At 50.9% G+C, this 15,048-nt stretch overlaps 2 protein-coding genes across 7 annotated transcripts; one reads left to right on the forward strand and one right to left on the reverse strand.

Annotated features, from left to right (window-relative positions):
- Positions 1-49: 49 nt before the first annotated feature.
- Abhd14a (abhydrolase domain containing 14A) lies at positions 50-10,421 on the reverse strand. Of its 4 annotated transcripts, none has more exons than XM_037207898.1 (6): positions 10,044-10,421; positions 5,805-6,008; positions 4,325-4,538; positions 4,052-4,167; positions 615-850; positions 50-403 (listed from the first exon to the last, which is right to left on the reverse strand). In XM_037207898.1, exons 3-6 carry the CDS (start codon positions 4,516-4,518, stop codon positions 221-223), a joined length of 729 nt encoding a protein of 242 aa, XP_037063793.1. In that variant the 5' UTR covers positions 4,519-4,538; positions 5,805-6,008; positions 10,044-10,421; the 3' UTR covers positions 50-220. The 4 variants fall into 4 exon arrangements, with proteins under 4 accessions (XP_037063793.1, XP_028751127.1, XP_028751128.1 ...); XM_028895294.2 differs by lacking the exon at positions 10,044-10,421 and adding an exon at positions 8,930-9,242; XM_028895295.2 differs by lacking the exon at positions 10,044-10,421 and adding an exon at positions 8,485-8,923.
- Abhd14b (abhydrolase domain containing 14B) lies at positions 9,987-14,452 on the forward strand. Of its 3 annotated transcripts, XM_028895297.2 has the most exons (5): positions 9,987-10,076; positions 11,390-11,617; positions 12,809-13,050; positions 13,451-13,651; positions 13,764-14,452. In XM_028895297.2, the coding sequence occupies exons 2-4, from the start codon at positions 11,407-11,409 to the stop codon at positions 13,628-13,630; spliced, it is 633 nt and encodes a 210-aa protein (XP_028751130.1). In that variant the 5' UTR covers positions 9,987-10,076; positions 11,390-11,406; the 3' UTR covers positions 13,631-13,651; positions 13,764-14,452. The 3 variants fall into 3 exon arrangements, with proteins under 3 accessions (XP_028751130.1, XP_028751129.1, XP_037063794.1); XM_028895296.2 differs by having other exon boundaries at positions 13,451-14,452; XM_037207899.1 differs by lacking the exon at positions 9,987-10,076 and having other exon boundaries at positions 11,074-11,617; positions 13,451-14,452.
- The last annotated feature ends 596 nt before the right edge of the window (positions 14,453-15,048 follow it).

Here is a 15,048-nt window from a genome sequence, read left to right on the forward strand (position 1 = left end):
GACTCGCCTCCCACTCCCAGCTTCCCCCACACAATCAGGAAACACAATGTCACTCTCCAGGCGGGACAAAAGGGCTTTTCTTTATTGTGCCTGTGAAATGAAATCAAAAGTCCTGGCTGGGCTTGATGCTCTGTCCCCAACCCCACTCAGGACTGGCCTCCCTGGAAGAGGAGAGAGAGCGTTTGGACCCTTCGAGGTCAGTTCTGGGAAGTGAGTCCATTCAAGGCAAATGGTCAAGGAATGCAAGAAGGGCGAGGTGGAAGGCCTGCGGATTGTGGAGGTAGCAGGCATGGCCCGCGTTGTGTAGCTTCACCACAGAGTGGTTGGGCAGGTGGTGGAGCTGCCGAAGTGATTCTCGAGCCAAGGTGTGGTCCAGTTCCCCATACAGGATAAGAGTTGGGGTCTGCAGGGCAAGGCCAGAAGTTGTTGGTCCTGGGGGCTTGGTGAGGATCCAACCCACAAGCTATTCTTTGGGGAGCCTTGCCCCCACACTCCACCCCTTCCATGCAACTTCAGGGGCCAACCCTCTAAGACCACCCCCATGTGGTACAAGCCAGGGACAGGGACAGGGACAGGGACAGGGACAGGATCTTTGCAGACCATTGTCTAAGTACCTTCACAGCCCAGAACTGTTCCTGTGTGTAATTCCGTGTGGAGGTGGGTGCAATGGGCACAAATCCACGGAGCTGGTGGTGGGTTCGCATCAAGAAGGGCAGGGCATAGCTGCCACTCAGGGACGGGCTCACCAATACAGCATTCTGCACCTCTAGGTCCCGCAGCACCTGCTTCAGCAGCTCCGCTCGCCCTGACTCTGTGCTGGCTTCCTTTGAAGGTGCTGAGTTCCCAAAACCTGGGAACAGCAGCAGGCACTACCTGAGAGAAGCTAGGCCAGTGGTTCTCAACCTGCCTAGTGCTTTGGCCCTTTAATACAGTTCCACGTGTTGTGGAAAAATTATTTTTGTTGCTACTTCATTACTGTAATTTTGCTAATGTCATGGATCACAGTGTAAACATCTGATATGCAGGACATTTGATATGTGACCCCTGTGAAAGGGTCATCCAACCCTCAAAGGGATCCTGACCCACAGGGTGAGAACTGCTAAGCCAGGAACTACTCAGGACTTCCTGCCCATCACAGTGGGGGAAAGGGATGAGGGTCAGTGGCCCATAGCAATTCCAGCCCAGCCATTCTCAGAAGCAAGTTCTCATACGATAACAGGCCCATAAGAAACGCAGTTTTCCAGCAGGTGAGACCGCTCGGTGAATAAAAGCACCTGCTGCACAAACCTGGACGACTTGCACCTGATCTCTGGAACCCACGTGATGAAAGGAGGAAACTAACTCCCATAAAATGTCCTCTGACCTCCACATGTACACTTTGTCATGGGCACATATGCACACACATGTATACACACAGTATCAACCAACTAGCTAATAATACATTTTCAGAAGGAGAAATATCTTTCAGTCATTATATTGGCTAAACTTTCAAGCTGATAACCAGTGTTAGGAAGCTCTAAGGAAAGGACACCTACCTGACTGAGGGAAGGATAAACTATACAGCCTTTCTGGAAGGCAACATAGTATTTGTCCAAAAGCTTAAAAGTGTATCCTGACTCATCAATTGTCCTTGATAGTTACCCTAGAGAAACTATTGCCTCTAAATGTTTCTTTTGTTTGTTTGTTTTTTGAGACAGGGTTTCTCTGTGTAACCCTGGATATCCTGGAACTTGCTCTGTAGAACTCAGAGATTCACCTGCCCCTGCCTCCTGAGTGCTGGAGGCATGCGCCACCACGCCAAGCTCTCCTATACTTAAAGAAACATGTCCAAAGAAGCTTGGGTTAGATATTTGGGTATTTCAGGTGATACTGAAAATGTTAAATCCACCAACTGAGGAATGAACAAAGCCTGCCCATGCCTCCCATGGCCCACACAGCAGCACTGACAGCAGAGGAGGTGTGCAGGATCTGGCTTGACCCACAAGTCATGGTGTAGCCAGGAAAATAAAGGTGTAAATACATTCATTAAGTAGGCAGAATGCGGAGCTGGAGAGATGGCAGATGGGGCTGGAGAGATGGCTCAGAGGTCTTATAAGAGCACCGACTACTCTTCCAGAGGTCCTGAGTTCAATTCCCGGCAACCACAAGGTGGCTCACAACCATCTGTAATGAGATCTGGCGCCCTCTTCTGTATACATAATAAATAAATAAATCTTAAAAAAAAAAAAAGTAGGCAGAATGCTCATGCTCCCAACCCCCACATACAACCTGCATGTTGTCAGCCTCTCTCTCTGCCACTGTCTCTCTCTGTGTATGTGTGTGTGTGTGTCTGTCTCGGTCTCTCTCTGTATAGGCAGGTTGAGCTCAGGGCCTTCCACATGCTAGGCAAGGACTCTACCACTGAATTATATTTTCAGGCCTTTCTTACTTTTTATTTTAAGACAGGGTCTCTACTAAGTTGCCAGGCTACCCCTGAATTCACTCTGTAGTCTAGGCAGGCCTTGAATCTGGGATCCTCCTGCCTCAGCCTCCTGAGTAGCAGGGATTACAAGTCTGTACGACCAGGCCCACCTATGTGTGTCTCCATGCATGGAACAGCTTGAAAGTGGGGATGTCACTCTTAGCTGTGGAGAGGGGAGAGAAGTGTTATTGGCTTCTGGACTTTTTTTTTTTTTGAGACAGGGTTTGTAATAGTCCTGGCTGTCCTGAATCTCCCTCTGTAGACCAGGATGGCCTCAAACTCACAGAGATCCACCTGCCTCTGCCCCCCTGAGGGCTGGAATTAAAGGTGTGTGCCACTGTGCCTGGCAGGACTTCATATTGATTTAGCTGGGTACAGGCCTTTAATCTCAACACTCAGGAGGTAAAGGAAGGAGAATCTCTATGAGTTTGAGACCAGCCTGGTCTACAAAGCAAGTTTCAGGACAGTCAGGGCTGTTACAGAGAAACCTTGTCCCCCCAAAAAAAGATTTTATTTTTAATTTATATGCATATTTCTGTATGTAGGTTTGTGCGCATGAATTCAGGTTCCCGCAGAGTCCAGAAGAGGGCATTGGATCCCCTGGAGCTGAGTTATAGGTTATGAGCTGCCTGACATGGGTATTAGGAAACAAACTCAAATCCTCTAAGGAACAGCTCCTGCTGAGCCATCTTTCTAGTCCCTGGGCCATCCCCAAACCCCAACCCCACCCCCACTTTCATTTTTAATTAGAAGAATGATAGCACGAGGCTGGAGGTGTAGCTTAGTGGTTGAGTACCTGCCTAGCATTCTTGAGGTCCTGGGTTCGATCCACATTACTGGAAACAACAACTAACCCAGAGGGTAGCATAGTCCATGTGTACCGTTAAAAACAGAACAGGGCTTGTCAGTAATCAGCAGAGGCAGAGGAGGATCTGTGAGTTGTTACCAGTGAGTCCAGAGCGCAAAGCCACGAGTCTGTCGCATACAGAAAGAATTGCATGACAGAAACTCATAAGTCTGACAATCTGAGTTTGATCACAGGAACCCACAGGGTGGAAGGAGAGAACCAATTCTCTGCTGTTATCTGCTGACTTCCACAGGTGTGCAAAATTTAGAGAGAGAAAAAAAGCCACAAAAATCACACAGTCACAAAAAGCACAGTGAAATCCCTCCAGTGGGACCTAGGATGACTGTGGCTTAGAATAAGTTTTGGTTTTACTCCAAATAAATAAATAAATTGTAAAAAAAAAAAAAAAAAAAAAAAAAAAAAAAAAAAAAAAAAAAGAAAGAAAGAAAAAAAAAAAAAAAAAAAAAAAGAAATCCCCCAGTGGTTGCTCATGAAATAATTGCTTTTCTGTTTTCTCTGTGACATACAATAACTCTCACACTGTGGTTTTTCAAGGTAGAAAATAAAATTAGGCTTTTATTGTGATGCCTTCTTGTGACCTGCAACTGGTTTGTCTGAACACAGGGGCCTACATGGTCCTGCTTTACCTTAGGGCTTTGCTAACTAAATTCTCCCTTCTGGCAAGTGCTCCTTTGTTCCTGCTTCAGCCTACTTTCTCTGAACTTGACCGTGGGGGTACTCACCTGGAAGGTCAATGGCCACAGCCCGGTAGCCCCTCTTAGACAGCAGCTGCAGTGTGCCCAGCTGCTCCCATATGTGGGAATTAAACGCCTTCCCATGGAGAAACACCACTTGCACCCTGCAGACACATGGGGGAAACATGTGGCGTGGGACCCGGGCAGCCACCATCCTTTCTTCCCGGGCATCTTTCGCTGCCCTCCAGGCTCCTGAGCCCCACTGAACTTTAGTGGAGTTGGACTGGGGTCCCTCCACTAAGCCCTGGGGTAATCACTCACCTGTGTGCTGGCTGGATAGGCAACACCTCACGGTAAAATATCTGAGAGTTGCCTTGGGTGAGACCAGCCAGGACTGTCACATTGGGGCCCCTCCAGAGCTGGGAAGTCTGCTCAGGCAGGCCAGGCAGCCCCACATACAGGAGAAGCATGAGCAGCAGGCCGAGCCCCAGCAGGGTTGCCTGGTACCGGCTCATGAAGGTCTGTGCCACACAGCCTGGAAGAGAAAAAGGGGAGCGAGAGGCTGAGGAAGACCTCCAGCCCTCCTCCGTTCTCTTGCTCTGCATGACTATCTGGTTGCTCATACCCAACTACTCCTCAGGCCCGGGCAAAGGCCTGGGACACTTTGCTATGTGGAGAAGTGCATAGGTGTCCCTCTGGCACAGGCATGTGTAGTGGTCACCATCATTGCGGTGTCAACTACACCAGCTCTTCTGGCCGCTGCCTTCAGGCCTGACCTCTGCATTAAGCACTCGGAGGCCACAAGAAAACACAGAGAGCACATATGACCGTAGTTCTCTGGCACGAAAGAATCCAGGCTCACAGGTGAATTCTCCACCGCAGCAGAAGCAAGGGACCTGGGACCTGGGACCTGGGGCTAGTTTCCAAAATACCAGGCCACGTGTGTTCTGGAAGAAGATGGATGAACTGTGTGTTCATTCTGGCAGGAGCTGGATGAACTGGAGACTCAGTGGTGGCTGCAGGACACCGATAAAGCTCAATGTGTGCAAAGAGACCTCCACTGAGGGCATGCCTGGAAACGGTTCTCTTCCCTCACAATGACTAGAACACTGCTAAAAACAGAATGCCCTGTGCAACAGGGGACCTAGTTCATGGTCACACCAGCCATTACAAGCAGTTCACAGAGAACGTTGGGGATAACGCTGAGGTCTGAGATACGGGGGCTGGGAGGAGGGCAGCTGGCCTAGAAATGGGCCAGCTTTCACCCCATTTCTGCCAAATGATCTGCTTCATGAACTCCTCCAGTATGGTGCCTTTGTTAGCCCCGGAGGGGACTCAAGCAGAGCCGGTGGTCTTGGTTTGAGAATTCCCCTCTGCCTCGAGTTGAGTTTGGTAACTCGGGATAAGCTCCTGGGACTTGACCAAGCGTCTTGTACAATTTACATACTACAATCCACCTAAGCAAGCGGGGAATGGGCTATCCCTATCATCATTTATTGGGCCTAAGATGAACATGCTTGTCTTATTTCTAGGATTCTGGATGCGTTCTTGTTTTGTTTTTTTTGTTTTTTTTTTTTTTTTTTTCCGAGACAGGGTTTCTCTACGTAGCCCTGGCTGTCCTGGAACTCACTCTGTAGACCAGGCTGGCCTCAAACTTACAGAAATCCACCTGCCTCTGCCTCCCAAGAGATGGCACTAAAGGCATGCACCACCACTGCCTGGCTCTGGATGCTTTTTTTCTGAGTGTAAATTGAGTCTGTGGTAGGCCTAGGAGCTGCAGACTGCATTGGTTCACACCCACCTCTGCTGACTCTGTGGAATTCTTCTGGAACTCTCACTCTCTAGCTCCGATGTCAGGCAGTGTGTGGGCAGCAGCAGATCCTCCAGTGCTGATGGAAAATCAGGACCCAGGCGGAGAAGAGCACGCTCTTCTTCCTAACCTGGAGCAGCCAAGGATGTCTGCCTCCAACGCAGCTTTAGCTCAGGTTCCCACGGGGCGTAGCATCTGTGAAGGACCCCTCTTAGTTAGGGACAACCTGTGCTTCTTTCAGGGTGAAGGGGTGGGGCTTTATTCGTTGCCATGGCAACCCAGGGTGCCCAAGACTAGACAATTGTAGGGGTTCTGATGCAGATTGCTGGGCAGGTGGAGGAGGAGAGGCGTAAACTGTGCTTGCTTTGTTTACTGGAAGGCCTCTCTACCGTGACACACAGATGTATACACACTCATACGGAGACAAGTGTCTTGCTTCCACACGTTTTAAGAAGCTATCCTTAAATGCACAGCAGCCTCTTTGCACACACATTGGCCTATGCACAGTCAATCTCTTACAGGAACATCCACAGAATCACATGCACAGTTGTGTTATCAGTCTCCTCTGAGGTCAGAACACTCCATGCTGCAGGGGATCTCCGTGAGCAGGGAGGTAAACAGCCAAAAATTAGCTCCAAGAACTCCCTGAAGGGCTAGAGAGATGGCTCAGAGGTTAAGAGCACTCGCTACTCTTCCAAAGGTCTGAGTTCAATTCCCAGCAACCACAAGGTGGCTCACAACCATCTGTAATGAGATCTGGTGCCCTCTTCTGGCCTGCAGGCATACACGCAGGCAGAACACTATACATAATAAATAAATACATCTAAAAACAAAACAAAACTCCCTGAAACTGATCCGATTCACTAGGCGTCTCCCTACCTGAGTAAACAATAAAGGGTGAGACTCTTCCGACTAAACAAAGGTAAACTGCAAAGAAGCCTCAGACCAGAGCAGGTCTCTGAAGAAGTGGAAACCAGGTGAACTGCCTGGAAGAGTTTTAGACTGAGTGCCTTGGAAAGGACACTCTCCATCCAACCTGCTGAGCTGCCTACAGGCTGTGCAGTGTGTTCCACGTTTCCCTGCTTTTGTGAACGGTCACCCATGCTGGGGTGGGCTTTGGTGATGTAGCTGTCTGTGAGTCCTATAAGAAACCCCTTATCCATATTCCTGTTAAGTAGCCCCAATAAAGCTCATTGGCTCACCAAGTTGGGCTTGGGTGGTATCCACACTTTGGTCCGCCATGGCTCCCTATCTGGGGTGAGTAGACAAGTGTGTTTCATCTCCCAGGTAAAGTTTTATCACACAACAGTCAGTGAAAGACCCCCACCAAAGGCCCAGACAAAGTTCCCCCAGAAACCCAAAAGAGCTGAGGAAAGAGATAGCTTAAAATAAACAGAACCGAGTCAGTTCCCCCTTCCTGGAGAGGGTGAAGTCATGTTTTCAAAAGAACAAAGTCAGGATGTCTGGTAGTGACTGTAACCAAGAGATGCCCCTCTCCAGAGATAACATGACCAGACCCTAAAGATGGGTTGTAAAACTCCTGACAGGGCAAACAGATAAGCTAGAATAAGACAAAGTCCAGGCCCAGGAAAAACTGGACCAATCAAGGATAGACCCGAACTAACCCCCTCCCCTCTAAGAAATTTTGTGGGTTTTGCCTATAAAACTAACTTCCCCAAGAAAGAGTAACTCCTCCCTGCCTCGCTGTGCTGCGGCCAATGAGTGCTTGAGATGAGTTCCCTGACTCGACTTGTAGAGGAAATAAACTTTGCTTTTGCATTCTGGTACGTCCTCAGTGGTCTCTCTGGGGGTCATGAACTGGGCACAACATCAGTTATTGGGAAGGCAGAGACACATGTATTTCAAGACCATATATATACAAGCCTAAAGCTTTAATCGCAGCACTCAGGATGCAGAGGCAGGAGGATCTCTGTGAGTTTGAGGTCAGCCTCTAGGGAGTTCCAGATCAGACAGGGTTACATAGAGAGACACCTTTTCAAAAAACAAAAACAGAACAAAAAATCCAACCTATACACAGGGGCGGAAGCTAGAGAGACTGAGACAGGAGGATTATAGGTTGAGGCCAGCTGGGCTGCTTGGTAAGACCCTGTCTCAAAGTAAGCAAACAAACAAAATCAAACACCCACAAAACCACATGCAGACCCTTGGAATATTCAAGCACAAAATCATACCCAACCCTTAAACCACACATAAACACACAGTCCTGGCCTCAGAGTGTAGTACTCAAGGAGAGGGGGGGATCCATGCAAATTGGAGAGCTAGAGCTACAGAGTAAGACCCTGTCACAAACAAAAAGAACAACAACAAAAACCCAAAACAAAAACCCAGCAACAACAAAGACAGACCAAAAGTGCCCAAACTCAGGAGCACTGGATGTTCAAGACCTTCCTGGGCAATGTAGTGAGACCCTGAATTAAAATAAATAGGGGCTCGTGTGATGGCTCAGTGGGTAAAGGCCCTTGCAGACAAGCCAGACATCCTGAGTTCAATGTCCAGGACCCATAGAGAGGAAAGAAACAATTACCCAAACTGAGCTCTGACCTCCATACACATCCTATTGTATGCGTCCCCCCGCCCCATAACATATTAAAAGGGACAGGGTTACAGGTAAAGGCACTTGCTGCCAAGTCTGCCAATCTGACTTTAATACCTGGAACTCACAAGGCGAAAGATGAACGGACTCCAGCAAGTTGTTCTCAGACCTCCTGCACGTTCCCAAAGACCCAGGGAAAGAAAAACTACCTAGCAAGCAAGGACCTGGGGGTGTGTGGGGGGGGCAGGCATGAGAAGAAACGCACCAGCAGAGAGACACACACAAACCTTGAGAAATACACAGAGTCAGATGCAGACATAAATACAGAAAAGAGACATACAAGCAAGCAGGCAGACCCGTGAACACCCCCACCCCACCCCACCCTCGGCAAAAGCGAAGAGAAAACCCAGACACTCAGGAATGCACACGCAGACACTCGCGCACGCACACAGCACGTGCTGCCCGGCGCTTGCGCCTTCCGAAGGACTCTGCCCCAAGCGGCGGGGACAAGGATGGCGGGTCCCCGGACAACCTGCGGGCCTCCTTCCCGGGAGACACTCACCGCGCTAACAGGGGTGACGAGGCGGGATCCGGTGAGGCGGGGCCCGGCCGAGGCGGAGCCAACAGCCAAACAGCCCGGCGAATCTGGTACGGTCTCCGGCTTGGTAACCAGCCGGCCTAAGACGGCCACCCCTGCACGCTTGCGCAGTGCAGTACGCAGCTGCAGGCTTTGCCTGGTTACCAAAGGAAGATTTGGGGCGGTGCCCTAAGGCCCCGAGGCCCGCCTTTCCCGGCCCAGATTTTCGGAATTGTTATTGGCCTGAGGCCTGAGAGCCTGTGGACAGCCACCGGGTTCTTCACTTTTTATCGTTTTGTTTGTAAAATGGAGTTTAAGATAAGACTCACCGCATGGGGATGTCGTAGGACTTAAGGGCAGGTCAAGCCTCGGAACACCGAGGCCTCCTGGCTCCGAGGTCTCCTAGTGTAAATGCCAGATGATGTTACTGTTATGCAGCAGCTCCAGGCTTCTGCCCAAGCACTTTCTTTACTAGCTCCATTCCCCTGCCGGGTCAGAGCCTTAGGGGGACACCTATTATTGCTTGGCAACAACCTGTGATCAACATCTGGTCTACCCTAGGTTCAGGCCTCTGTGTTGCAACCAGGCTCCGGGGTAGGGAGGCCATGAAGGGCGCAAAAGGTTCACTACTTGTTGGTACTCTGCCAAAGTTGGCATTAACCAGACCCATTCTACAGGCTCGGAAAATACTCCCATGCCACCTGGCTGAACTTGGGCGGAGCCTTCCACGTTGATATGTAGGATGTCAGCTTCATGACAGGTGCACAGCTCGTCCTGGACTGTCCTGACTCGGGGTGAGGGCGGTTTAGGGGGGCGGACAGCAAGGATACCAGGAATAGATTTCCTCCTTAAGGCAGGCCACTTCCGTGTGGGGCAGACAGCTGAGGGTTTCAAGATCTTCAACCTGGCTCTTGGGGCACATGGGGGTGGGGGCGGGCTTGGGGAAACAGGTTCGGTTGGAGAAGAACCAAGGGTTAAGGTGCGGACGAGCCTAGTGGTAGTTTGTGACCAAAAGAGGGCGCCCGGAACCCCCAGCCCTGTCCCCACCTCCTGCCCCGCCCCTTTCCTACTTCGCTCCCCACCCGCCCCCAGCACTCACCATTCTCCTGCTGAAGACCACGCAAATTCCCAGGTACCACTCTGCACTCTCGACTCTTCCTTTGCATCTCCACTCAGAACCCACCTGCCCCAAGTCATCTGATCTCGGCTCTCCAGGTCACCTCTCTCTGGGCTGCCCCTCTTTTTCGTACTTCCTTCAGACAGACCCAGGAATCCGGAATTGTGGGGCGCCATGGACCGAGCGCGGGTGACTGCTGCTTCAACCAGTTGGGCTCCAGGGGCCAGCGGGCTGAGCACCCCGCGTCCCTGGCAGTCAGGAACTCCAAAGTCCTTGCCGACCAGTGCATGTGTTTCTGCCTCTGGAAAATAGGCTTTCATCCCAAACAAACTTGGTCTCAATCCTGCCTGTATTGCCAGTATTGCTGGGTTAGATGAGGCTAATCAAGATAGTATTTAACCTCGACTGAGTGCATATGCCCAGGCATGTATCAAGCTTTTTTTTAAAAAAATTTTTATTTAATGCATAGCTTCATTTAATCCTATCCACTGTCTACGAACTAGTATTGAATAGTCCATGTACCAGTTTTTACTACAGGCAGATACATTAACTGATGGTGAGACCCATCAGGATGCAGACTTTTTCTTTTTCTTTTTTTCTTTTTGTTTTTTGAGACAGGGTTTCTTTTGTGTAACAGCCCTGGCTGTCCTGAAACTGGCTTTGTAGACCAGGCTGGCCTCGAATTCACAGAGAGAGATCTACCTGCCTCTCTCTGCCCCCCAAATGCTGGGATTAAAGGCATGAACCACCACCCAGCTTTCTTTCTTTTTTCTTTTTTTTTAATTTTTTGAGACATGGTTTCTCTGTGTAGATCCTGGAACTCAATCTGTAGTCCAGGCTGGCTTTGAACTCAGAGATCCACCTGCCTTTGCCTCCTGAGTGCTGGGACTAAAGGCTTGAGCCACCACTACCCAGTTTGCATAGTTTTTCTTAATATTTATTTGTTTGTTTGTTTGTTTATTTTCGGGTTTGGGGGGGTTGAGACAGAATTTCACTGTGTAGCCCTGGTTGTCCTGGAACTCACAGAGATCTGCCTACCTCCACCTCCTGAGTGCTGGGACGAAAGGCATGTGCCACCATTGCCTGACAGTTTCTCTTAAATTCTTAAGTGACATTCCTAATTCTGCCATATTTTAGTTAAGTCAGTTGAAGCCCAATATCAAATAACCGAGTGGGAGAGGCAGAAATAATACTTGCTTTTCCTGACTGTAATTCAGATCCTAAAGACCTGGTAGGCACCTAACTGCTCCAAGCTGCCCCCCTGCCCCCCCCCTCACCCCCAGCAGGGTGTTCTTTTCACCACTCATCAGGCTGACTTTGAACTACAGGCACATCACCGTCTAGCATGGCCAGTGTGGAGCAGCGTGAGGGCACCATCCAGGTGCAGGGCCAGGGCCTCTTCTTCAGAGAGGTTCGACCTGGCAGCGGGCAGGCCGCTCGCTTCTCTGTGCTGCTGTTACATGGCATCCGCTTCTCCTCTGAGACCTGGCAGAAGCTGGGTACTCTGCAGAGGCTGGCTGAGGCTGGCTACAGGGCTGTGGCCATTGACCTGCCAGGTACTTCTGGGGTGGGCTTTGGGGCCAGGGTTGGGGAAAACTTGAGGTTGGAGGACTGGGAGGATTTAGCCAGGCAGGGCCCTGAGCTTGACAGTTAGGTACATAGTGCATGTACCTTTGAACTGGTCTAGTCTTGCTCGGGCAGGATCGATACACTGCTCAGCTGCTTTTCACTGTTACTGAGCTTGTGTCTCGATGTCTCTGGGCTTTACTTCCCTCATCTGGAGTGGTAGATACCACACTCCTGCTGGTGACTGTCCCTAGTGAGCACAGAAGGAGGTTATCAGTGTGAATGTATTAGCTAGTACTTGAGAGGTCGTAATGGGTGCTCAGCTGATTGGAAGTAAATAAAGTCCCTTGGCCGAGCCACATTCACAGGCTGGTGGAGGCACTGACAATAGCCTTCCAGAGCCTTGGGAAGCATGGCAGGGCCTGATGGATGGCTAAGTACCTGGCCACCTATTTGCAAGCAGAGTCTTGGCACTGAAGGAGGTGGGAACTGCTTCCAGATTGCCTGTCATAACCTGGATCACCAGGCCCCACCCATTTTAGTGTCTCGTGAGGAATTGGAGGCATAGCCTGTCTGACTGGATCTAATCCCCTCACAAGCTAGAGCTGATCTAGTCTCAGGTTTCAAGGGCAGATCTCCGGCCTGGCCAGGCTTGTTTCCAACAGTGGGTTGGGCTAAGCTTCAGGGTGAAGGTCTACAGCTAATGTTGTTGGAGGTGGGGACTGACTGGTAAGTCCCAGGGCAGAAGCACTGTCTCAGGTCCCATCCTCCAGGAGGGCGAGGTGCCTTCTAAACAGTTAACCTAATTTTCACAAGTTTAAATAGCAGGATCATTTCCCATCCCCTTTAAACAGAGAGGGGAAACTGGGCAGCTGAGGAGGGCTAGGAGGCCTGACCTATGGTCATCTTTATAGTAAATGGAGAACTGGGACTCAGACCTAGCCCTGATAGACTCCAGAGCTTGATTCTTCTCAGGACACTGTTAGTATGAATGCAAACATTGAAAGAAATATCTCATTCTTGCCACAAATATAATACACCGGGCTGTGGGTGTGAGTGAAATCAATCCACTGGGTGTTACATGAACCCGGGCACAGAGAGACTGACCTAGGAGAACTTGCTGGAAGAAGGGGCCCTTCCCATTCATCACCCTCGTCTCTCCCACACCTGAATCCCTGCAGGTCTTGGGCGTTCCAAGGAAGCAGCAGCCCCTGCCCCTATTGGGGAATTGGCCCCTGGTAGCTTCCTAGCAGCTGTGGTGGATGCCTTGGAGCTGGGACCCCCAGTTGTGATCAGCCCATCATTAAGCGGCATGTATGCACTGCCCTTCCTCGTGGCCCCTGGCTCCCAACTCCGGGGCTATGTACCAGTGGCTCCCATCTGCACAGACAAAATCAGTGCTGCTGACTATGCCAGTGTGAAGGTAACCTTTCACGCGTGCGTGTGCGTGTGCGCGTGCGTGTGCGTGTGCGTGTGTGTGTGTGTGTGTGTGTGTGTGAAGCTGAGATGGCATGTCAGGAGCAAGGTGGGGTCCATCCCTGGGCCTTCCTCAATTGGAAGCTGGGAAACCAATGGGGTGGTTTCTGGGGAGATGTGACCACCTAATTCCTTTTGGTTGACTTGGTAGATTACTATGCCAAACCCTGTACAAACTATGTACTTGGGAAAGTACAAATTCATGTCCCCACCCACTGGATCCGCTTATCTCTCCTCCTAAGGTAGGCAGGAAGAGACTAATATGGTGAGGGCTGACGATGACCTTTAGAAGGCTGGGGTTGGTGAGGCAAGCCCCCTGATTCTTTCCTCTTTTCCCCTTCTCCCAGACTCCAGCTCTGATTGTATATGGAGACCAGGACCCCATGGGTTCCTCCAGCTTTCAACACCTGAAGCAGCTGCCCAACCATAGAGTGCTGGTCATGGAAGGGGCGGGGCATCCCTGTTACCTGGACAAGCCTGATGAGTGGCACACAGGGCTGCTGGATTTCCTGCAGGGGCTAGCATGAGACTCCGTCCTGCTGATAGGGGTGACAGCCTGTCTGCTCTGGGATCTCTCACTGTCCTCTCCTGGTCTCTGGCTTGTGCCTCACCCGCAACAGGTCTGTCTGAGTTCCTGACATTTCTGCTTTTCTCTTGCAGTGACAGATCAGATCAAGGAGGTAAAATCACATGGAAAAAGTCTCGGATTCAAGGGGAGAAATCTGATTGTGGGTAATCCGTGAGCTTCTCCTACAGGCTTCCCTGCTTGGTTTTCACTGCCTTACTTTATTTTCCCTCCATCTCCTTCTTAGCTGCCCTACAGGCCAGACATTCCCTCTCCTCCCCCGCCCCTCTTAGGCCACAGATAACATACCTGTATGAATGCTTGTTTAGATTCACCCCACACCCAAACAGAACCCTTCCCTTGGGAGCACATGGGTCCACAAGACTGGACTGATACCCACATTCTTGTGCATCACATGCTTGCGCAGGTCCATGTGAAGGTACAATTTCCTGTGAACGCAGGTGGGAACCTCCTTATGAGACAGTCTCTTTGTAAGAGACCCACTTGCCAGGAGGAGGACATGGCCAGCCCTAGATTTCTCTCATCTACACGTTGCAATTGGTCCCAGACCAGAATTGCCTCCTCCGAAAGGGAGGTGTACCCCTCTGCCTTTCAAATATCCCTGTTTTTCTTTTTTCCCTTCTTCTTGGGGGCTGTACACCTCCCCTGGTCATCAAGTCTGAATCTCAGCCAAGCCTGTTTCCTGCTGTGAGGTTTGGGGGTGGGGTAGGAGGGGAGACCGACTGCAGAGGTCCCTGAAATAAAGTGATGCTATTAGACCTCACATGCTTTTGCTGTCTCTGGAGCGCCGCCCCTCCCCCTTCCCCTTGGGACTGCCACTGTGGGCTCCTCCCCCACTCTGGCGGGACCAGATGGTCCCCCTGCCCTTTGTCCACTAGGCCAGATGGAGGGAAAGGGAGATTGGATTCCCCTCCCCACCCACACACACCCAGGTGCCAAGAGATTCAGCTTAAGGGGGGAGGTGGAGGTCAGTGGGACCAGCATGAGCCGATTACCGAAAGGGGGAGAATATCTGCTCTGAGATGGAGGAGGGGCGGGCTCAGTATCCCCCCCCCCACCCCACCCCCCCACTCCTATCCCATTCCTAGTAAAGGATTTAATGGCGCTCTGTCTCTTACAACCCTAGGTCCAAAATGAATTTGGCAGTAGACTTGGGGGATCACGGGACAGGGTGTTTAAGGGCGACACGGCTCTCAGGCCCCTCCTCCAGCTGGTTGGGTAACCTGTCCTGGGCGGACTAGGGCCGGGGCGGTGCGAAAGCCGTAGGTGGCCGGTCTCGTGGGGCTGGACCCAGGCAGGAGTCAAGGATGGCGAAGAAGCGAGAGCCGGGGCAGGGCGGGGGGCCGCGGGACAGACGCC

Source organism: Peromyscus leucopus, chromosome 7, assembly GCF_004664715.2.
Source record: "Peromyscus leucopus breed LL Stock chromosome 7, UCI_PerLeu_2.1, whole genome shotgun sequence".
Taxonomy (NCBI): domain Eukaryota; kingdom Metazoa; phylum Chordata; class Mammalia; order Rodentia; family Cricetidae; genus Peromyscus; species Peromyscus leucopus.